The 24,144-nt window shown below is 39.6% G+C and overlaps 2 protein-coding genes across 2 annotated transcripts; one reads left to right on the top strand and one right to left on the bottom strand.

Moving 5' to 3' along the window:
- Nucleotides 1–1,763: 1,763 nt before the first annotated feature.
- Nucleotides 1,764–17,785, top strand: CCT2 (chaperonin containing TCP1 subunit 2). The gene is made up of 16 exons (XM_061130236.1): nt 1,764–2,091; nt 2,856–2,930; nt 3,035–3,100; nt 3,817–3,928; nt 4,747–4,823; nt 4,959–5,071; nt 5,908–6,110; nt 7,730–7,830; nt 8,081–8,208; nt 8,515–8,618; nt 11,160–11,279; nt 11,646–11,774; nt 11,962–12,065; nt 12,366–12,465; nt 13,310–13,451; nt 17,505–17,785. The coding sequence occupies exons 1-16, from the start codon at nt 2,089–2,091 to the stop codon at nt 17,533–17,535; spliced, it is 1,608 nt and encodes a 535-aa protein (XP_060986219.1). The 5' UTR covers nt 1,764–2,088; the 3' UTR covers nt 17,536–17,785.
- A 4,348-nt stretch (nt 17,786–22,133) lies between these two features.
- On the bottom strand, nt 22,134–22,973 carry LRRC10 (leucine rich repeat containing 10). Its single transcript, XM_061123104.1, has one exon. It carries the CDS (start codon nt 22,971–22,973, stop codon nt 22,134–22,136), a length of 840 nt encoding a protein of 279 aa, XP_060979087.1.
- Between the last annotated feature and the right edge of the window lie 1,171 nt (nt 22,974–24,144).

Genomic DNA, 24,144 nt, shown 5'->3' with positions numbered 1-24,144 from the left:
GTCAGGCTCAGCAATAGGAGCTGCCAGATTTGCTCCTGCAGTTACATCTGGATCTGCTACATGAGGCTGGTGTGCTTCCTCTCTAGTGTCGATGACCATCCTCTCATCCCCAGAAAGCATCATATTCAGGGATGTAAATGTCTCTCCAAGAGGGATGGTGAGTGGCAAAGACAGAAGGGAAAAGTTCAGTCACATGGTGAGGGGGCAGTCTCTTGGTAAGTAAGGTTATGGTTTTTCCAATTAAACAAATCTGAAGTTGAGTCTGGATTGTGCATCCATAGAAACCCAACTGGTTGGTCATTTGCATTAAGGCCTCGTACAGGATGTCAGCACAAGGGAAACTGCCCTGCTCCAGAAGTGACTCCCTGTAAGGTCTTAGACCAAACCACGGTTGGTCCTGTATCCCAGGGCTTAAGGTAGAAACTTCTAATTGATCCCCAAAAGCAGGGGAAAGAGGAGGAGGTGAATATGCTGGTGACATGGGCTGTGCTGGTATAGCCTGCTTGGCCAGGAGGAGAGATGAGTTGGCTGGAGGGGGTTTTAAGTTTTGAAATAACATGTTCTCACTCTCATTTTCTCTCTGTCTTATAGAATAGGTTTTCACTTGGTTTTCCTTTTAGACTGCTGTACAATAAGGCAGCCGCCATCTGACGCCTTGTCCTCCTGATTCAAAAGCATAAATGCTTCTACATATGGAATCTCGTCATTTTTACTTGCTCTTTCACAAAACAACTCTAATTTCAAGATCTTATAATAATTAAGTGAGCCATTCAAGGGCCATCGCTCACCTGATCCTAACATGTAATGGGACCACACACTACTACAATAGAATATCATCTCTCTTCTTAGTTACAGGCCCACAGCTATATTTCGTATATTTATTTAAGATATGCCCCAAATGAATTTCCTGAGGGACAGAGTATTTCCCATGTTTATAAGCTCAAGAATAATAAAGCAAAAAAGCAAAAGCAAACTTCAATACCAAAAGTACAAACGGATTCCATCATGAATGAATGCAAACAAACTAGTTCACAAATGTATGAGTCCAACAACAACTCCCCTCTGCAACAGGGTACCCCAATCACATGCAAAACAAAATGGCAGTGGGATGCCATTTCCTTTTCCAGAATAGCTTCTCAACACAGGGATTGAACCCACGACTCTTAGGTCTACGGTCATTAGCAGGTGGGTTCTTTACCTCTAGTGCCACCTGAGAAACCCTTTCCCAAATGTGGATTCTTTCCTCTAACTGCCAAGCGCAGGGGCAGCTGGTCAGGGAATTTCGAAGGCAAGATCCTCAGGAAGAGTGGTTCAGGAAGCTGTTAGGGCCTTACCTAAAAATTCCCAACCTGGAGCCAGCTGCCCACAGCGAACAAGGTTCCTGGCTGGCACTGCCGAAATTTACCAAGCCCAGGTTTACTCTGTTTGCTGCACAACAGGCCAGTAAATCGGGAGATGAGTTGTTCAGGCAAAGAATAATGACTTTAATTGGGAAGCTAGCAGACCAAGAAGATGACAGACTAGTTTCTCAAAAGACCATCTTCCTCAGTCCTAATTCAGGCTCCATTTATACAGTGGATGGGGGAGAGAGAGGGAGACCTATGGTAACAGCCACATGCCTGTCCTGCCCCTATTACATTAGTATACATCGCTTTAAATTCTGTATATGCAGTACTTTAAGGCAGCATTTTTTTAAAGGTTAAATTTAGGAGAAAACCTGCGATAAAGAACTCCGTTGCTATGGCAACCCCCACAGCGTAACTTCTTTTCCGTCTTGGCGGGTTCTACTCTCAAACCTCTGGGCCGCAGGCACGATGTCCAGCCCTCCCCTTCCTGTTTGTCGTAGGTGCCAACGCAGAGAGCAGGGCCCCAGTCAAGGCCCCGCCTCGCCAGTGTGACGGGCAGTCTTTCCGACCCTCAAAATGCTGCCCCCTCCCATCCCCCGTGAGGGCGGTGCCGGGACGGGAAGCGCGCCCGTCGAGGCTCCGCCCCTTGCGGCAGAGCGTGTGGCGTCACTTCCGGCCTCTCTTCCCTCCGGTCACGGGCACGAGCTGTGAGGGGTTAGCGTGTGCCGACCTCCTCGGAACCATGGTGAGTCTCGCCCCATAGCCCCTGCCCGAGATCCCCCCGTCCCCCGCCGCCCTCTGCTGTCCCCTGCCGTCCGCTGCCCCATCTGCATCCCAGTGCCCGGGATATCACAGCGTCGCTTTGCTTGTACCCCTGGTCCGCCGCACATGGCGCAGGCCGCGGCGTGTGGTCTGCGCCGGGCCCGCGGGTGAGGCCCTCTCTGTGAGCCAGGAGGAAGGGTGGGCCTGAAGGCAGGTATTTGTTCTGACTCGGTCCCTGGATAGCCCCAGAACCTCGAAACCTAGGACTCACCCTAGGCTAAGAAATTTCTAGTGCACCGGGCGGGTCGGCGAGCCGGGCCCCGCCCTCCCTCTCAGGGCGGAGCCTGGAGCGGCCCGAGAGCGGTGATGGAAGCAAGGCTGCCGCGTTCCCTTCCCCTCCTGGCGGTCCTCGCGCGAGTGGCCTGCCCACCCCTGCCAGCTTTATTTTTAGTTTAAAATCATTTTTGCGGTCTTTGGTCCTGCCATACTTAGAGTCAATATCTTCGGTGTAGAATTTTTTTCGCGGAGCGCTTAAGATATCCAAAAAAGGAATGTCACCTAAGTCCCTCCTTTCACTTTAAATAAATGACTGCCTAATCATGGAGTGCTTCATTTGTTTAAAAAGAAACATTCTTCTTTAAATTCGTGTCCTCTTAGGTATCTACTTCTAAGTCTAGTGAAACTCATCTAAGTATGTATGCTAAAGAATACTGGTATTCAAACTGATTTCTTGGTTTTCAATTTTAGGCGTCCCTTTCCCTTGCACCTGTTAATATCTTCAAGGCTGGAGCTGATGAAGAGAGAGCAGAGACAGCTCGCCTGGTAAGCCTTTTCCTCGTTCTTACAAAGATAGAAGAGTGGGTTTTTGTTTGTTTTACGATTTTAAGACTGAAGTTTATTTTGGTCATCTCTGATTTTTATTCCAGTCGTCTTTTATTGGTGCCATTGCTATTGGAGACTTGGTAAAGAGCACGTTGGGACCCAAGGGCATGGTAAGAAAAGCAGGGAATTTTAGTACTTTAATGTTTTAGAACCCTTGGGAATACAAAAACTTGTGGATGCTTTTTCATATTTAGAACTTAACTGTTAATTATAAAAATTAAGACATGGGTACATTCTCCTTACTGAAAATCAAGACCGTACCCCTAGGACTAAAGTCTTCTGATCACTATCCCCAATGTCACTCCCTTCCCAAGTGATAACCTCTGATATCCTTTGGATATAAATCTAATGGCTGTCTTTATTTTTATGTGGATGTACAAGTATCTTATGGATTACAAGATACTAGTTTATATATTCTCCTCATGATGTTGTTTTGTCTCGTCAAAGATACGACTGGTGTGTACTTTTTCTGTAGCTTCGGTTTTTTTCAGTCTAACCAGATATACTCCCTCTGCTCTGTCAAATGCTCATCTGCATCTTGCTTATTTTATCGTTTGTATTTATTATTGTATTGAGAGGTACACTTAGTTTTTCTCTTACAGTATTCAAACAGCCTTGTTCATGTCTCTCTCTCCTAGTGTCTCTAGGAATAAGGGTAGGACATCAAGATTTACTTCGGGAGGGGGTATGTACAGTGAAAAAATTTGGAGTCTGCCATATAACCCTTCAGAGTATTTATACATTAGCAATCTGAGAGTGCTGATTAATCCAAGCATCATTCCAGATGTGCTTCCGTCTTAACCTGAAGCAAATATGTTCCTTTTAGGACAAAATTCTGTTAAGCAGTGGACGAGATGCATCTCTTATGGTAACCAATGATGGTGCAACTATTTTAAAAAACATTGGTGTGGACAACCCAGCTGCTAAAGTTTTAGTAGGTGAGTCTTAGGATGACATTTGTTAACATTTGGAAACAGTTTTTAAATAGACTGTGTTGACTGACTGTCCTTTTGATTAATTGATGTCTACTTTTTAATTGATAATTATCATTATTAAAATACAAACTCCTAAATGTGGTACATACGCATGATGGAATATTACTCAGCCATAAAAAAGAATGAAACAATGTCATTTGCAGCAACATGGATGAACCTAGAGCTTATCAAACTAAGTGAAGTAGGTTAGAGAAGGACAGATACCATATGATATCCCTTATTTGTGGAATATGACAGAAATGAACATACCTATGAAATAAGAACAGACTCAGATACACAGACAGACTTGTGCTTGCCAGGAGGGAAGGGAGAGGTGAAAGAAGGAAGGATTGGGAGTTTGGGATTAAAAGATGCAAACTATATTGTATATAGAATGGATAAACAACAAGGCCCTAATATATAGCCCAGGGAACTGTATTCAGTATCCTGTGATAAGCTGTAACTGAAAATAATATGAAAAAGAATATATGTACAACTGAATCACTTTGTTGTATAATAAAAATTAACAGTTTAAGTCAACTATACTTGAGTAAAATTTTTTAAATAGAGTCTTTTGGAGTGTGATGTACTTACTAATGGTGAAACTGCTGTGTTTCAGACTAAAAATTTCCAAAGAATTTGTCAGGTGAGGACACCTAGATAAGTAAGATTTAGACTGGTAGTGAATATGTTGGAAAATTAGATAAGGTACCAAGAAGTATTAATAATTTAAAAAGCAGAATCACATATAAGCGAGTTATTAACTAGCTTTTTCCCCCTAGATATGTCAAGAGTTCAAGATGATGAAGTTGGTGATGGCACTACCTCTGTTACTGTTCTTGCAGCAGAATTGCTGAGGGTGAGAATATCTGAGTGACTTCAACCTCATCTCACTGGATATCTTTTCCTACTCTGGTATTGAGTGTCATAAGTAATCAGAATCTTTCTTACTACAAATTTGCTATTGATGTGTGTTTCCACTGTTTGTTAATAGGAAGCAGAATCCTTAATTGGAAAAAAGATTCATCCGCAGACCATTATTGCGGGTTGGAGAGAAGCCACAAAGGCAGCAAGACAGGCTCTATTGAATTCTGCAGTCGACCATGGGTTGGTATACCACAGTACTACTGTTTTAAACATTTAATATTCTTTACAAAATCTATTCAGTTCAGGAATTCTAGAGAGCAGTGGAAAGCACACATGGACATGGTTCTGTTACCTCATCCTGCCTCAACAGCAACCAGAAAAGCCCCACCTTACCCACCAGAGGTAGTCACTAAAGTTAAAATTTGGGGTTCTGGCTTTTTGCATATATAATCACAATAAAGTAGTATCATTATATACAGGATTTTTTAGCCTCTTTAACCTAGTTGAATAGCAAGCACGATTTTTAGGTGTCTGTACTTTATTAGCTTTAGGAGAGGTACATGCATTTGATTATGTGACTGCTGTAATTTACCTATCTATAATTGGAGAGTTTGAGTTTTGACAATTTTTTATTTTATAATGTTGTGACAAAGTTGTTACTTTAAAAAGTAGTATAATTTCTGGGTCCAGAGATACCTGGTGTGTAGTTTACCTTACAACTAGTTCTCTAGAAAAAACCATTAATTTACAGACCCACTGGCTGTGTGACATGTCTCTTTCCCTGTGCTCTGGAAATTTTTGTTTGCTTGTGTTTCTGTTTTGGTACTTTGCCAGCTTGGTGGGGAAATAGTATCCATTTATTTGTATTTCTTGGTTACTGATAAGGTTTAATTTTTTTCATGTGACTTAAGAATCCTGACTGGAAAAAAAAAAAGAACCCTGACTGGTTTAGGTAACGGTATCTATTGACAAACACTGGATAAATTTTGGAAAAGTAAAACAAGGTTGATAACTTTGGAGAAGCATTTTAAGAACGGGCATGAGTTTTTTTGCTTGGTGTTTTTTTTGTTTTTTAGTTCTGATGAAGTTAAGTTCCGTCAAGATTTAATGAACATTGCAGGAACAACACTGTCCTCAAAACTTCTTACTCATCATAAAGACCACTTTACTAAGTTAGCCGTGGAAGCTGTTCTCAGACTAAAAGGCTCTGGTAACCTGGAGGCAATTCATGTCATCAAAAAGCTAGGAGGCAGTCTGGCAGATTCCTATTTAGATGAAGGTAGGTATATATTGTATATGGGAAAAAATGTGTTGACCAGATATTGAAACCTAAATAACTGAGTGAATTCTCATTTATTTAGTCAGGACTAGTGGCACTTTACAAAGTGAGAAAACTTGACTTTAAGGGAACAAATCATATTGCAATGATTTTTGTCATCTTAATCCACTTGTTATATTGATAGTGTACTTGACCTACTCATACTATCCCAGCATTTCTTTGATAACCTCTAGGTTTTAGTTTATACCATAAAGTAAGTTACAGTTTCTAATAAAGAGACTTAGTTTTCTTCTACTTAAAGTTAGCTATTGTCAACTCGTATTTTTTCTAGGATTGCAAGTGTTCTCCAGGAAGGGTCTGGGTAGGTCATGTTAATTGCTTGACAGATGTTGAAGGAACAGTTTCTGGCATTCATGAGGAGTGATAAATGTCTTGGTGTTTTTAGGCTTTGTCCTTAGTAATAAATAGTGTGCGATGTTCTTAAGGTATGTTCACAGTACATTGACTTCACAGAGGGACCTGTAGAAAGTGTAGGCATTCTATAGAGAAGGGGAAAAAAAGGAGTAGATTACACTTTATAGTTTCTGCTTTACTAGTCAGTAATTTGGAGTCTGGGTTTTGTTGTGTGCATTCTTCTTGTCTCTCTTTCACATGTGTAACAATTCTGAAAATACTCTTGGTTGAATTTATAGGCAAGGGCTGTATAGTGTTTCTAATTGGGTTTGGTGGTAGAGAAAGATAATTAAGGCAAGGATAGTGACCATTGAATGTCTGCTCTGTGCCAGGCATTCTAATAGGAATTGCACTCAAAGTCTCACTTCTTTATCATGATGTTGATTCTTTGAGTGAGAATTAAATTCAGCTGAATAGAGCAGAAAACCCAAGGTGTGATAAATGAGTTAAAAGATAAAAGATGTATCTAAAGGAAACCTGGAAAGATACACGGTACTCAATTCGTATGATTGTTTCAGAGCCCTTGGCTAGTAATGGCATCTTTGCCACTGTTGGTACTCCTGTTTACAGATGAGTAGTTAGGGTTGGAAATTTGGTCCAAGCTTGTATACATAGCCCATAAGCAGCATGAGCACGAGGGGGACAGGTTTGTCTGACTGCTGTCCATGGTGTTTCATGTTATCACAGCCTCAGTTTTTTAAGAAGTACAGTAGCCTCTAGCAATACCCTGTGTATCTGAATCTTAAAAGCTTGTTTTGTTTTGGTTTTAAGCTAATGAAAGTGGATTAATAACTTAGCATTGCAGCTCACACACCTACATTGCAGCTCACACACCTGCAAATGTAGTATGTATCTGAGATAAAAGATTCAAAAACTTTTTTTTAATTAGCTCATTTTTATTGAGGTATATAAGTTGTTGTACAAAAAAAATGGTCTGTTTACTCTTCATATTTATACTGTGCCTCATTTTCTTTTTTTGCATGTTATTTTTTAAATCCGCTGAATTAATTTTTATGGTCAATGGTATGGAATGCAATTTAGGTTCTAGGAGCTTGATGAATTGGACTAGAAATGCATTCTTTGAAAGAGTAATTTGATAAAGCATATTACTTTAAAAGATTCATTAATACAGCTTTGAAGTATTTAATAAAATTCTGTTTTAACAGGCTTTCTGTTGGATAAAAAAATTGGTGTAAATCAACCAAAACGAATTGAAAATGCTAAAATTCTTATTGCAAATACTGGTATGGATACAGACAAAATTAAGGTACATTAACTACATTTCCTGGATTTCTGATTGTTAGCAGCTATAAACTTTGGTTGGGAATCAGTTGCAGTTGATATATATATATATATATATGTGTGTGTGTGTGTGTGTGTGTGTGAATATATATGAGTATATTGTACGCATGCATTCACGATGCACACAGTTTTGTTGTATTTACATTTAAAAGTTTTAAGTATGCTGTGAAACTTAAGGAAAGTGATGCTATTTTTTATGCTTACCTTTGTTTTAGATATTTGGCTCCAGGGTGAGAGTTGATTCTACAGCAAAGGTTGCTGAAATAGAACATGCAGAAAAGGAAAAAATGAAGGAGAAAGTTGAACGTATTCTTAAGCATGGGATAAATTGCTTTATTAACAGGTCTGTGTGTATTTGTGCTAAAAATATAATGATCCAAGAAAGGGCCCTGTTTTTCTGGAACGATTTAGGATAATTCTTATAGAATTTAGTTGTTTGTTATTTAGGAAGTGGTTTTTTTCCCCACATATAAATAAGATTTTACAGCAAGGCATTTGCCTTACTAAATCATTTAATATACTTCATGAAACCTTTTCTTTCTTTGATTGCTGGTTAGGTAAAAATGTTTTCATGTTTTTCTTAGTCTAATGTATTTTATCCTGTGAAGTAACAATTTTTAACAATGTTTTTTCATATTTTAATTTATAGGCAACTTATTTATAATTATCCTGAACAACTCTTTGGTGCTGCTGGTGTTATGGCTATTGAGCATGCAGATTTTGCAGGCGTGGAACGCCTCGCTCTTGTCACAGGTATGAGAAAAAGACATTAACTTCTAACATAATCACTCTTGAATTTATTGAAAATTAGTGTATGTAACTCATTTCTAAAAGTATGAAGAAAGTACTTTGTACCTGAAAAGGGTACCTTAAGGTGCCTAGAATCTAAACAGCTATTCTGAATCTTTGATGTCTTTAGTTACATTAATTTTTAACATATCAAATGCCAGCTTCACTGTAGGTTTAGATTTATTTTTGCTGTGTTGTTTTAAAGGTACTATATATTTTTCTCACAAACACACAGGACCACTGTTCTAAACATAGTCTAAATAAACTGAAGCTTAAAAAAAAGGAGTCTTAAGTTTTACTTAGTTTATTCATTTAATTCTAGTGCTGAGTGAGTAGTATTCACTTTGTGCCTGGTGTGGTACTCTCTGTTCACTCTATGTGCCCGGTGAATAGTACTCTGTTGAACATTTAACTATATGCCAGGCAGTGGGTCAAATACTTAAAACATTGTTTTTGTTAATTTTTTAAAATTTATGAAAGTAATAAATGTTGAATAAGTGTGAAACAGTCCAGGAGTGTATGATGAAAAGTTAGTTTACTCCAGTATCGTTCGGTACAGGTATGGGTTTTATAGTCTCAGTGTAGACTAAAAAGTGCATTTACAGATGTGTCTACATCAAAATGACATACAGTGCAGTTATGCACTTTTTTAATAGTGGGAACTGCTAAGTAGCCCTTGAAAACTAAGTATAACAGCGTTTGTCCTGTTTGAAGAGCTTGACAATGAATAGGTTGGAAAGTTGGTTTGTGATCTGGCAGTGAGAATTCCAAGGATGGGGTTTAGATGTAAAGCCACTAGGAACACCACATTCAGTTTGGAACTGATGTTTGTATTAGACGAAATTATACTAAGTAGATGGTAGGATTGGACTTATTTCAAAATAACTTCTTAAGCCATTTTCAATAATTTGAGAAGCATAGTCTCTAAAAAGAGATGTTTTACTTGGAGTTGGGTTTACCTGCCTTCGAAGTTATTGCATATTTGATACTTAAGGTGATAAATCTTATGATGCTCATATTTATTTACTTTCTTAATGCAGCAAAATTAAAGATATAAGAAATGTGACTGATAGCACATTCATGGTATAAGTTGTTATCACAAGGACTTGATAATGTGAAATTGCCACATACATTCAGAAGATTTATTTACCTTCAAACACACCAACTGTTTGGCTGTGAAGTAGACTCCATGGTGGCTCTCATCCTTAGTAAACTCATCTGTTGTCAAGATGTGTGAAATTGGGTCTTGCAAATGGTCTTTAAATATTTTGTAAGCAGGTGTACATGAGTGAGTGAGTGTAGGATCAGTGAAAATTCTCACATGCCAAATTGGTCTCATTTGGGGCATATGATGTCCCAAATCTCTATTGTGTCTCACGTCTAGAACCCAGAGCTGTCTCTGGAATTTGCCAACCAAAAATAAGAGCTTCAGCTGTACAAATGAGTATAAATTAGTAGAGTTGGGAAGACCAGAGTCCTTTTTATAAAGTTAATTATACAATAGAAATAAAGCGTGAATTATTTAGCAGATTTATCAGTAAGGTATAGGAAAAGGGGTTGGATTGATGATTGAGGGTATCTATTAAGAGAGAGAGTGAAGAGAGAAAAGGGTTTTATTTTATTTATTTATTTTATTGGCTGCCTCATGCAGCAAGTGGAATCTTAGTTCTCAGACCATGATTCGAACCCGTGCCCCCTTAAGTGGAAGCACAGAGTCTTCATCACTGGATCACCAGGGAAGTCTGAGAAAAGGATTTTAAAATGGAAACCTAACTTTTGCTTAATTAAGAACCAGGAAAGGAAATGTTGATAGCATGGAAGATGGAGGGAAGATAGGAATAAAAGGAAGACCTAAGGAAGAAAATGAATTTGCTTTTCTGCCTTCTCATTAAGGTTGTTCTGGGAAATCCTCAGTATACATTTCCCCCCTCTCTAGGCCTTATATTACAGGAGCTTTCTGACACTTCAGCTATTGTAATAATTCACAGATACCAAGTGCTCACTATTTGAAGCAGTTCCTAAAGTCAGTGTACCTGTTGATATAATAAGATTAGCCAAACATTTTCATGTTTGGTGATACTGGATCATAGAGTACTAGTCTTCTATACTGAATTCAGAAGAAAGTCTGAATTTGTTAATAAATTCAGGCTTAAAGGTAAATGTCAAAGTCTCAGTTAAGGTGGAATTATATAGCGTGCATAGAGGTCTGAAGCCAGACTGCTTGTATTTGAATTTCAGTTTCATATTTGTTTGAACTAGGTAACCTTAGATGAAAACGAAACATTTCCTTGCCTCAGTTTTACCGTTTCTAAATGGAGTGATAAATAAAGCCTGTTGTCTTAAGGTTGTTGTAAAGATTAAATAATTAGTTCATATAAAGTGCTTCAGAATGCTTGGCATACAATAAGCAGTCAACTTAATATGTTTTCTGTTCATTTCTACTTGTGAGAAAGCAGAAATTTCAAACCTATTGTGCATTTAATTAATGAATATTTTTGTTCATAGGTGGTGAAATTGCCTCTACCTTTGACCATCCAGAGCTAGTGAAGCTTGGAAGTTGCAAACTTATTGAGGAAGTCATGATTGGAGAAGACAAACTCATTCACTTTTCTGGGGTAGCCCTTGGTGAGTTGTTATGTATAGATTCTGGTTTAGGTTCCTAAACCTTTTGTAGGCTCTGTTGAAGTGAAAGAAAGTTACTATAGTTACTAGAATATATGTCTTAATTCTTGAGAAACATGGTGTATGCTAATTTCAGTCTCTTGAGGGCAGCCTGTTAACCTTGCCTTTGTGAGCAATGTATAGTCAATATAGTTGTTTTAGATAATTTAGAACTTCTAGGAATATGGATTGTTAGCAAAGAGAATGTGTAGCAATAAAAGACATACCAGCTTTCAAAACCAGATAATATAACCTAAATAATAGAAGGCAGATTTTTATGTTGTGCAACTTGAGTTCATTGTGACATGAAAACATTATTTTTAATTTTAGGTGAGGCTTGCACCATTGTTCTGCGTGGTGCCACTCAACAGATTTTAGATGAAGCAGAAAGATCTTTGCATGATGCTCTTTGTGTTCTTGCCCAAACTGTGAAAGATTCTAGAACAGTTTATGGAGGAGGTAAGCATTTGAAAAATATTGAACATGTTTTATTTATTGAAGTGTAGTAGTGGCTTTTGACTTTTAACGCTTCTTACTTCGTATTGCCTTTGCACTTAATTTTTTATAGATCTTAAAGGAAGTCTTAATTAGTGTCTTGGAGGCAACTGAACATAACGATTTATGTTTTTGACATTTTAATCTGTAGGCTGTTCTGAGATGCTGATGGCTCATGCCGTGACACAGCTTGCCAGTAGAACACCAGGCAAGGAAGCTGTTGCAATGGAGTCTTATGCTAAAGCCCTGAGAATGGTAAGTTAATGAAAAAAGGGAGCCCTGAATTTAGATTTTGTAGGTGTTGATGGTTTTTAAATGAATACATTCTTTTATCTTGGACAGAAAATGTTTCCTTTCTTGGCTTTAAGAAAAGAATTGGTTCACACTGCTTAAGTTTGGTTTTGGAGTTTATAAATCTCTTTATGAGCAGAAATTAAGAGGAAACAGATTTTACATTATTTCTAAATGTACAGTTTTAGAAAGCTTTTCTTCTAGTTGGTAAGTGAACTTTCTGTTGGTAGAGTAGATAGTTACCATGTCCTCGTCACTTTGTAGTTGCCAACTATCATAGCTGACAACGCGGGCTACGACAGTGCAGACCTGGTGGCTCAGCTCCGAGCTGCCCACAGTGAAGGCAAGACAACTGCGGGACTGGGTAAGGAATTAATTGGAATCTTGTGGGAGTTCTTAAGAGTAGCTCTTTACCAAGTTCTTTTTTTAATGTGAATTTTCATAACAACCATGTAAAAGATCCCTGGGACCCTTGCCTTCATAACCATTATGTGGTTGGTTAGTTGCTGTGCTGTGTCTGACTCTTCGTGACCCCGTGGACTGTAGCTCATCAGATTCCTCTGTCCATGGGATTTCCTAGGCAAGACAAGTGGGTTGCCGTTCTCTTCTCCAGGGGATCTTCCAACCCAGAGATCAAACCCATGTCTCCTGCATTGGCAGGCGAATTCTTTACAACCGGGCCACCAGGGGGAAAAGTGGCCTAAAAAAGACTTGATTCACACTGAAAATTTTCCCAATAAAGTGGTCTGGGACATAAAAGGAATATTTTTAGGGGGAGATAATCCTGTCCCTGGACAAAAGAGAGTTAGTGAATAATGATCTTATAGAAGATGAAAGGGGGGGGATCTAATAAAAGTAGATGACTTAAATTCTCCTTCAGTTCTTTAGAATCCATGGTATATTCAGTGATGAACAAATTTTCTTCAGTTTCATAGGTAAAGATAGGTGATATTGTGTTGCATATAAATTTTCTTATTATTTGACATAGTTACCCTTCATTAACACAGATGATCAGTAGTTGATCTTTTAATTTTCTAAAAGGTTTTCCTTGAGTGATAGTCTGACGAGAATGCTCTAATTGAATAGTTGGCCTTGTAATTTTCTTTTCTTTTTACAAGTCAGGTTTAATTTTATTAATGTGTTCTGTTATTAGACATGTTTTGATAGTTGAGTTAAGACTAGTTGTTTATCTAGTGAATATTTCTCAGATATGAAGGAAGGTACCATTGGAGATATGTCGATACTGGGTATAACAGAAAGTTTCCAAGTGAAGCGGCAAGTTCTTTTAAGTGCAGCTGAAGCAGCAGAGGTGATTCTACGTGTGGACAACATCATCAAGGCAGCACCAAGGTATTGTAACACTTTAAAAAACATCTCTTAGGAAAAATTAATATGGAAACAACAGCTATATTTTTGTTAATTGTAATTGATGGGAAGTGGAGCCATTTTGTCTAGATAGCAGTATTTTGCAAGTTACTTAAAATACGTGATCACAACTCTTACATTTAAGCCAGAAAAGGTTAGTGGGGAGAAGTGTATGGGTAACACTGGGTAGCCCTCAAGATTGAAAGGGCACAAAAGAGCAGGCTTGGGAAAGTCTAGAACCAGAGAGCTTATGGGTAGGGAAGTAGTAGTAAGAAATGATGTCTGTTTACCAGGATGAGTTGGCTCCAGTCATTTTCTGTCTGGGTACACTTTTCTATATATATGTATATATTCTTCAGCACATAATGTGCAGAGTTCCTTACATGTTCCTATTCCAGTTCAGTCGCTCAGTTGTGTCTGACTCTTTGTGACCCCATGGACTGCAGCATGCCAGGCTTCCCTGTCCATCACCAACTCCCGAAGCTTGCTCAAACTCATGTCCATCGAGTCGGTGATGCCGTCCAACCATCTTTTCCTCTGTCGTCCCCTTCTCCTGGCTTCGGTCTTTGCCAGCATCTTTTTCGATGAGTCAGTTCTTCACGTCAGGTGACCAAAGTATTGGAGTTTTCAGCTTTGGCATCAGTCCTTCCAATGAATATTCAGGACTGATTTCCTTTAAGGTAGACTGATTTGATCTCCTTGCAGTCCAAGGGACTCTCAAGAGTCTTCTCCAATACCACAGTTCAGAAGCATCAATTCTTCCGCACCCAGATTTCTTTAAAGTCCAGCTCTCTCATCCATACATGACTACTGGAAAGCTTTGACTAGATGGACCTTTGTCGGCAAAGTAATGTCTCTGTTTTTTAAGATGCTGTCTAGGTTGGTCATAGCTTTTCTTTCAAGGAGCACGCGTCTTTTAATTTCATGGCTGCAGTCACCACCTGCAGTGATTCTGGAGCCCAAGAAAATAAAAGTCCATCACTCTTTACATTGTTTCCCCTTCCTATTCCAGTACCTTTTTTTTGGCCGTTACTTGTGAGATTGTAGTTCTCCAGTCGGGATTGAACCCAAGCCTCCTGCAGTGGAAATGTGGAGTCTTAACCACTGGACTGCCAGGGAAGTCCCTCCAGCAGCTTTTCTCAGATGAAACTAATTCACACAAAAATTATTAGGTGGCCAGAAAAATCTTAGCATTTGAAGATTCAGTTAATAATTTTAATTAATTAAATTAATTGCTAGTAGCTAATTAGTTACCAAAACCACTAATTTTTCTTATTAGTGGGTAGATCAGGGAGATGGAAGGGGTTGGTGGCTTGGACCAGTAGATAGAGGTGAAGGTGGTAAGGAGGGATTGATAATAAATCTTATTTTAGATGGTAGAGTCAGCAGGATTTGATGATGGGTTGGTTATAAAGTCTGTGAGAAAAGGGAATTGATAATTCAAGGGTGAGCTTTTGAGAGGGCAATCTTAAAGATTTTTATTCAAAACTCCTTAATAATTGCCACATTTCTCCAATACATTAAGCATATTCCCACTTCACGGGTAGAGAAGAGGGGGGAGATTCTGAATTTTGTCAGAAATATCTCAGTTATGTTTTAACATGACAATATTCAACAATTTTAGTTCAGAAATAAAACATGGAAATTCCCAGCAGCTAAAATAATAGTAACAAAACAATACTGGGCCACGTCATTCAAGGTTTTTGTTGTGGAAAATAGAAGTTTCTCTTAACTTCTGGTGGAGGAAGACTTTGGGAGGAAAGATGGGGCTTGTCAGCTTCGGACATTTGAGATAACCTTTGAGAAAGCAATTGGATCATTGAGCCTGTAGTTTAGGGAAGAAATTCAACTGTAGTTAAAGTTTCAGGAGTTGGCAGCCTGTACGTGGTAGTATAGAAGGTCACACTACTAATTGAGTTCCCAAGAGAGTGAATGTAGCTAGAGAAGGGAAAGGGTTGGTTTTTTTTTTTAAAGGATTTGAGTGCTTGAGAATTCCAGTAATAGGTTTGAAAAGATTTAGAACAGCCGTCAAGGGTCAGTAAGAAGGATTTTATTAAACTGGATAATGGATACATGAGGATTCATTGTACAGTCTCTACTTTTATATACTTTTGAAGTTTCCTATAATTAAAAAGTCTAAGGTTGAGTTGGGGGAGTGCCCCTGAGGTAGGAGGAATGTGTGTAGCAGCCAAGTAATGTGTTTGGGGGAGAGGAGCAATCAGCTCCCAGGATGATGCAAGTAGGTCAAGTAAGGACTGAAAATTGATCTTAAAAATTGGATTTAGCAACAGAGGTTGTTGGTATTCTTAATGGGCCGTTTCAGTGGAATAGGGAGGGCAAAAGCTTGAAGTAAATTCGATAGAGTCTGGGGAAAGAGGAACTGGAGGAATTGTATGTAGGCTGCTTTTTCAAGGAGTGTTACTGTGAATGAGAGCAGAGAAGTGAGATAGTAGCTAGAAGAGGTGTGGTCATTTCTGTGAAAATCGAGTGTGTTCATTTGGGAGCAGTTTCATGGAGGGAAGTGATGGATGAGCAGAAGGAAGGATGCAGTCCACCGGCAGCTGCTATTGGACCTAGGGAGCAAGAGGAGGACAGGAAGGAAGGAGTGTTACTAGGAAATTAATGTCCCAAGTGGACGAAGTTCTTCATGCAGAACCCTGCAGCACTCGTTTCATTGGTTTTCTCCTATGAACAGCAGCTGTCCTCTTACTGTTAGAGGAAGGAAAGAGTGGAAAATAGTGATTTGGATGTGGACAGAAAAGCTAAAATGATACTTAGATCTCCCACTGTGGGGAGTGGAAAGGACTGGGCTACAAAGTCTACATTCTCTCTACTTCTAGTATTGGGGGAATAGGGTAATGAGGAGCACTCATATTTTGAAATGGAAAGTTAATGAGGGAAGGAAAAGTTAACAAAATTTTCTTGGAAGCAGTGCCAACAAAGATGGCTAAATACAGCTCCATTTTCTGTTGTCTTCAGGTAGAATGATAGCAAAGGGAAACAGTTCTGTAGGTAAAATTTTCTGACTTGGGGGCATGGTCACGTTGCTGCCTCAGAAGTTTTTGTAATAACTTGACTCCCTCAACCACATTTGAAATACAAATTGTAGTACCTTGTTTGAGCTGGTATCGCTGTTTTTGAAGTTTTAAGTGTCTTAGAAGTATTAGACATTCTGAGTAATTTGCAGTAAAGAAATATGAATTTTTTTAAACTCGGTTGTGCTTCCCAAACATACTGGACTGTGGACTTGTCTTCATACTTATTATTACTCTCCAGGGGATTAATTTTTCTAGTCAGTGTTTTGTGACAGCTGCTTGACAACTTTTTCTTTATTGACATCCTTTGGTCATACTCCCATAAGCTACGGAGGTTGGAAGGTTTTATCTCTATATGATCCTAGTATGGTTTAGTCTGGATCTGTTTTTATGCTTTTTCTGCTTCTCTTAATTGTGCTTGCCTCATGAAGCAGTGTTTCCACAGTCATGAAGTAAAAAAATTTCACTAGTACCCCTACCACGCCCCCTTCCTGATTCACTGTATGGTTACCAGAGAATAAAATTTTCACATTAAAGATGTGGGAGGTACTGTTGACATACTTGAGTGAATTACCCAACTCCATCACCAACTTTTTGTTTTCATTCATTTAGAATAGTGACCCAGAAGTTTTAATTTAGAAGGCCCAAAGGCTTGTCATTTTACAACTTCTGACAGAGAACCATCTTTGACTTATTTTGTAAAATTAACTAGCATAGGTTAAAAACATGAACTAGCCATTTTTAGAGAGTATATATTTGGTAAGTAGGTGGTTTGGATGAGAAGCTGAGAACTGCCCAGTACCAACCTGCACACTGCAGAATTTTCCTGTTTTCTTAACAATACAATAATTAAGGGATGTTAATTGTGATAGAAACATCCTTTTTACACATTTGAAATTGGTTTGAATAAAAGTAGTATTCTAGCTGTGTTTGTATTTAATATAGACCTTCAGTTACAGTCATGCTTTTCATTTTCACTGTTGCCCTATTTTAATTCTTACAGGAAGCGTGTCCCTGATCACCATCCCTGTTGAGCATTCCCGTATGCTGTTGAGCTCTGGACCAGTTCATAGTAAAGTTGTGTTTGAAAGACTTTGACTTCCTGAAAGAAGAATATAGAATTGAAGTTTATCTGTGGCTGTTATGTCCTTAAATTTGGACATTTAACTGACCTTCTATTTTAACATGGGTCTAATTTATTTGCTGTTTCATTTTCTATAAAATTCAGTTGATTTAAGAGTTCATTCCTCATACTGTGCATCAAAATAAAAGTTTGAACAATTACTTAGTTCTTAACTGACTTAGTGATTTGTACCTGGTTTACTCTAAATGGGAGTGAATGATTATACTTGGAGTGTAGAGTTGTTCCAGCTTAACTAATGGTTGATATTACACATTTATGAAAAAATTATCTTGATTAATGTAAGGCCAAGTGAGACGTTATAAACTTTGTATCATTTGATTCTTAATCATACGTGACATTTGTTAACCATTTTGTTTTGTGAAAGAACCATATAGTACTCTCAATTTTGTGTAGTCTACATACTCTCTCAAACACAGGAAAAAATATATGGTGGTTTCTGTTACTTCAAGTGTGAAAGAGTTACATTTTAAATGTTGGCTGCTGCAAGCTTCTTCAAATTACATCTGGTAATTATAGGGTGTGGATATGGTTAGGTGTCAGTGGTGTTGATGGCTTTGCTAGGGTTTCTTGTTTTTGTTTTTGGTAAATGCATTCTAGATAGACTGTAAGTATGTGCTGAATTTGATGGTTTAAAGGCGAATTTAGATTTGGAGGCTAATTCAGCAAAGTGTGCAAGAAATGAAACAAGAGCCCAATAGTAGTCTTACATTGGGTATCTCTGCTAGAATCATGGAGACATGTTTTACTCACATAGAGGATCAAAAGGGTTTTCAGAGAAATACTGATAAACCAACCTGTTTTGTTCTTGTCCAAAAATTTGTCTCAGGATTTTAACACTACTTTGTAGAAGCTATTAAAATTGGAAAATTTTGGGTTTTATTGTGATACTAGCATATATCCTCCAAAATTCACATAAAGGAGACACTTCTGAGATCATCAAAGAGATTTATACAGGTTTTTACTTTTTTCACTTTTAGAAACATTAATAGTACATTTGCTGTGTCATTTTTAAAATACTTTGTCACACATCATGACATCATTTTTCATCCCACAACTCAAGATAGGTGGAGCAGTTGAGCATATCATGGCCTAGAAAACATGCAGAGGTTTCCATGGGAGAGGTAGGTGGATAAACATTTATCCTGAGGGACCAGGTAGCTTGGAGTAGGATTTTAATCTACACTGTATTTGGGCTCATTTTTTCCAAAGGTCCTAAAAAGACAGTGAGTGTTAAGAGGTAGAAATCTAGGAGCTTAATTGTATATTTAAGAATACACCCATGTTTCTTTCCCTCTTTGAATTCATATCCTTTGAAGACCTTATAGATTTTTTCATCATTGGCCTAGGATATCCCAAGTTCACGAATTAGAAAGTTTTTAAGTTTCAGAGGTAAAGTACCAACGTAGGCCCCTCTAATTCCTGTAAGAGTTTTAGGATGGAGTTTCTTTTAACTCAGAAGCAGTTATGGAAACTGAATTTTTCAGTTTTCACAAGACTTTCATGACATGGAGATTTTTGGAATGTATGTTAATACTTAACTGCATAGAAATTAAGTGCTTAGGATTTTAAAGTCCTTTTTAGTAGCCTTCTGTTTTTCTTTGAAGAAGAAGAATATATGTGCTGGGTATTTTACTCGTAAGTCAGAATCCATTCTTTGCCTGCTTGAAGGCCATGGGGCTTACCCTTGCTGACTGCCTAACAACTCCCTGTAGTCTGGTTTTATATGGCTTAATTCAGGAGGCTCTGGTGGGAAAGGGGAATTGGTATTTTCTTCCTGTTTTTGCTCTTTTTCCCTGGAATTGGTTGCAACCCTGGAGACCTGCCACTATAGCTTAGTGGGCAGCCGCTCTTTTCGTGGCTCTCAGCTCTTTCTGCATTTTGGTAACATTTCTGTTCCGTGTTCATTGGGCCAATATGGGTGGGGACAGCTGCTGCTGTTACCCAATGCTAAATACAGTTACTCGTGTTACTCTAACATACGCATTTTCTTGTCAGGACTCTGAGGTGTAAAAGTCAATAGAATACTTTGTATAAAATCTTTTACTGAAGTCTGCCTTGTTTTGTGCCTACGCTTGTGTTTTAGAACATCATTAAAACAGAAATGTAAAGAGCACTTTATCTTTTAATCATAGGATTATTATAGAACATTTTCTGATTCTCAATATGAATAAAGATGTCACATTTTAAAATTGTGAGCAGTACATAACACCTTTCAAAGAGGTATTGACAAAACTATGTGAATTAACTTACACAAGACCCTGAGAATAGTCCTTGACCTATAGTCGTGCTTCGTAAGTGTCAGTGTGTTTCCCTGTCCCTTGGCCTAGGTGCGTGGTAAAATCTCCAAAATTCAGTGATAGAACTACCAAGAACTGGAGCTTCAAAGATTATCACCTGCTTCGTGTTTTCAGAAGTGGACAGACCAGAAGGGAGGGGAAAGCATATGAACTTTAAAATAACAATATTCTTTCTAAGGTAGTGAGATTACAAGGGGTGTGTGTGTGTGTGTGTGTTTACAGTGACAAAAGAGTAAATTGTCTAGCAGACACACACCCATGTCTTCAGTCTCATGTCTTTTGCTCTCATGATAGGAATGGCATTAGTGCCAAGGGAAAGTCTCACATTTTCATGTATTTTAATGATTTTGCAAATTCTAGAATAACAGGGCAGGGTATATTCTATTTAGAATCTTAAAAAATGAATCCTTGGTAATTACACCTGTGTTTTCCTATGTAGGTAAAGCAGAAGTGTTTGATCACATTGCAGTAGTATTTCTTATATTCAAGGCCAGAGATACTATTCGTTGAAAATTTACTGGTAACGTTTTTTTTGGTTGTTGTTTTGCTATTTATGGTTTATTCCTTTAAACAAGGAGTTACACTGGTTGTAGGGTAAAAGTGTCACGCTGCCGTGATATGACAGTAAAACAGCATATTAAGTAAACGTTAGCCATAACCTACCACACACTGTTCAGTGTACTTCGTACACAGTGACAGTGCCCAAGAGCCAGAAACGTACCATTTTACTGACTAGAAAACAGGCCCACGGAGAAGTGAGTGACCAGTAAATGACCAAAGTGGGGTTTGATCTCGGGCAGTTTGAAGGGACATGCTCTTAACCGTATTACAACCTGTGGCTTCCTTGGAAAAAGTGGGCCCCTTACTCCTAGGAGGGAGTAGCAAGAAATATTTGTGCAAGGAAAATAGTCGTCTGTCTAATGTCGTTTTAGAGCCGAACTTTCCTGGGTTGAGATACTTTTAGGGAGAGCGTACTTTTTAAAAGCTAACGTTTTCAATGTTTTAGTTAAAATGACACTTTCCTGAAAAAGAGTGCAAGGACAAAAAGGATTGTGTTATTAAACTACCCATTGACAGCAGTTTCTGTAAAGACATATTCATGGGGAGAAGAAAAGGTCATAATTAACATAATACTTCAAAGAAATAGCAGCTTGAATACCCAGGTTTATACATGGACCACCAAAAGATTCTATACAAAAATAAATCAGGGAAGGCAGAGATGCTGAGGCTGAAGAGGCAGACATTTCCTATATGTACACTACAACCTGCAGGTCCAATTTCCAAATGCTTTTTTCAAACGAACAGATTTTGCACAACTTTTTTTACCTAATACGATTGTGGGAATGTGGTCCCTGCATGCAAAGGGATTTAATTCAACCCTAGTTCATTACTGTTCAGTTAACAATAGGATTCTGCTCCACTGAGGCAGCCAGTTTGGCTTGATATTAATGAGACCACCCTGCCAAAGGTTCTGTTTTCTAGATGACTTTCAGCATTGCCAGTGACAGTACACAGGTGGGAGTAGACCTTTGGTCAAATCTTTACAAGGAAATGAAATAGCATGAACCACAGTCAAGTTCAGAGTGGCAGCTGGACTCCACCAGGAGGCATTCTCCAGCAGGGGTGTCAGCAGCCACTGAATTGCAGGGGAAAAGCTTCATCTCCAGCCTTTGCAACAAACAAGAGTTTCTGTGAATCTGACTGACTAGGTAGACATGTCATTTTTAAGTAACCTGAATAGTAATATTTTCATGCCAATTATGGTCATTCATAGTATGAAAATACACCCGGCAGAGGACTGGAGACAGGCCACCTGAACTGTTAGATGAGTTCTGTAACTTACACCTGATTTGGGAAGCGCATGAGCCTCGTGACCAGCCAGTTCTAGAGGCTGGGGGAGACCAGACTGTCCCAGCCGTTCTTTCCGGTGTTCAAAATACCTGTTTGGAGAGGGCGATTTTCTTGCAAAGAAGTTGTCTTGCTACCTATAGCACACAGTTCCCTTTGGGAGAGATGTTCTTGGCCATGAGTATTTTCTTCTTCTTGCGGGTTAGGCATTCCATCTGATGCTGTTCCATTTTTCGCCGGCAGAGATGCCCCACGTGACCCAGAGCAATCCTCTGCACTCTAACGGAGCCGTGTCCAGAAGATGCTGGAGTTGTCCTTGGCTTTGACCTGCCACTGAAGCCTCTCAGGAGCCGGTAGGAGGAAGTGGAGGAGGCAGGGCAGGTAGCTGCGCCTCCTGGCTCTCCTCCCTGGCCAACGCGTAGCGTCTGGCTTTTCTAGGGTCAGGCTCTGGGGTCTCCTCTGCCCATCTTCCTACTCGACGCACCCCTTTGGCCACCTTGGGTGCGTTCCTGCAAGGATTGTGGTCATAGATGACCAGCTTCAGGCTGGACAGGTGGGCCAGGCTGGGGAAGGAGCGGATGCTGTTCCGGTCCACGTCGATTACCTCCAGGAAAGGCATGTGAAGCAGCACAGGGGGGAAGTCTGTCAGCAGGTTACCCGAGAGCCAGATGGTCCTCAGCTCCCGGAGGCGCTGGAGCTGGCCTGGCAGCAGACGCAGGGCGTTGGAGCCAGCGTGCAGCGTCTTAAGGAGACTCAGCTCACAGACCACCTCCGGCAACTTGGTGAGATAATTGGCCTCGACCCACAGGGTCCGGAGATTCTGGAGCAGGCTCAGCTCCCTGGGGAGATCACAGAGTTTGTTGTTGCCCAGGTAGAGGATGCAGAGCTGTCTCAAGGTACACACCACCTGGGGCAGAGCCTTGAAGTTGTTGAAATCCAGGGCCAGAATCTGCAGGTTCTGCAGCTGCCCCAGCTCTGGAGGCAGGCTGTTGAGGCGGTTGTCGCTCAGGTAGAGCTTGACCAGCTCCTGGAAGGAGCACACGTGCGCAGGGAAGCGGCGTAGCTGGTTCCCACTCAGGTCCACCATCCTGTCCCGTGGCATCTCCCGGAGGTCTCTGGCCACGTAGTTCTGGCAGCGGTCGGCAGGTATGAAGGCCACAAAGGCCCTGATGGTGTTCCCCATGGCAAGCCGCAGCCCGCCAACCTTGGGGCTGGTGCTTCTGCTCTGCGGCCTGCCTTCCCCTCTCATTATAACCTGGGGGTTGCGTGACAAAAGCCAGTCACTTCAACAGAGAAAAGTGCTCCTGATAGCCACTTGAGTGTCCGGTGACAGCCAGGGTCCTGGAGGCGGGGTCTCACACACTTGCTTTCTGTTGCCTAAACCCCAATCCTCTTTATATTTGTTGTTAGTTTCAAACTGAAAATAGCTTCCCTGTTTTTTCTAGCGGTAAAACGTTGGGACATTACATAAAGGTGTAAAAGAAGAAAGTAAACAACAGCCAGTCACACCCACCAGACATAAACACTGTAAACATTTTAGCAGATGTCCTCCAGCCTTCTTGCTATAAGTAATCAATTTGTTTTGAAAAATTTCACATACCATTTAGGAGTCATTTTTTATCATAAGATATGGACATATTTTTATGTTCACAGGTATCCATGCAATTATTTTAAACACCTGTAAATCATTCCATTATATGGATGCACTGTTATTTAAACAGGTCTCTTGTTAGGCATCTTGGTTGCTTATGATGTGTCGCTATTATATATATATCCTTGTACATACAGTGTGAGCAGTTACTCACTAATTTCTTTAGGAAATGTCCTTAGAAGTATCACTGGGTCAAAGATACGTGTTCTTTAAAGGCTCTTCATTGGTGTATCTGGACTAGTGTATACACTCCACAAGTGTCCATTTTCTTATTTCTTCTTTCTTTGTTGTCCAGTTGCTATGTTGTGTCTGACTCTTTTGTGTTACTTTGTGGACTATAGCAGGTCAGGCTCCTCTGTCCATGGGATTTCCCAGGTAAGAATACTGGAGTGGGTTGCCATAGTTTTCCACACTTAAAACAATGTATCTTTGACAAAAGACCACTAGAAAAACAGCAGAAAGAGAAGAACCAGCCTTCTAAAGCTTAAATAAAGGAGGATGTATTCCTACAGTGCACCTGTATCGGATGTGGCTCATCAAAGGTTTGTGCTTCCTTCCACAGAATGAAGTTGTGGGAAATAGTTGTCCATCTGGGACATTTCCTGGTAGTTAGGCTAACTTTGGCCAATGGAATGAGCAGAAATGATATAAAATATTTCTAGGCCTGGTTTATTTAAAACACACCTCAACTTTCTCCCTACTC

Source organism: Dama dama, chromosome 3, assembly GCF_033118175.1.
Source record: "Dama dama isolate Ldn47 chromosome 3, ASM3311817v1, whole genome shotgun sequence".
Lineage (NCBI taxonomy): Eukaryota > Metazoa > Chordata > Mammalia > Artiodactyla > Cervidae > Dama > Dama dama.
This window is presented reverse-complemented; position numbering and strand designations above follow the sequence as displayed.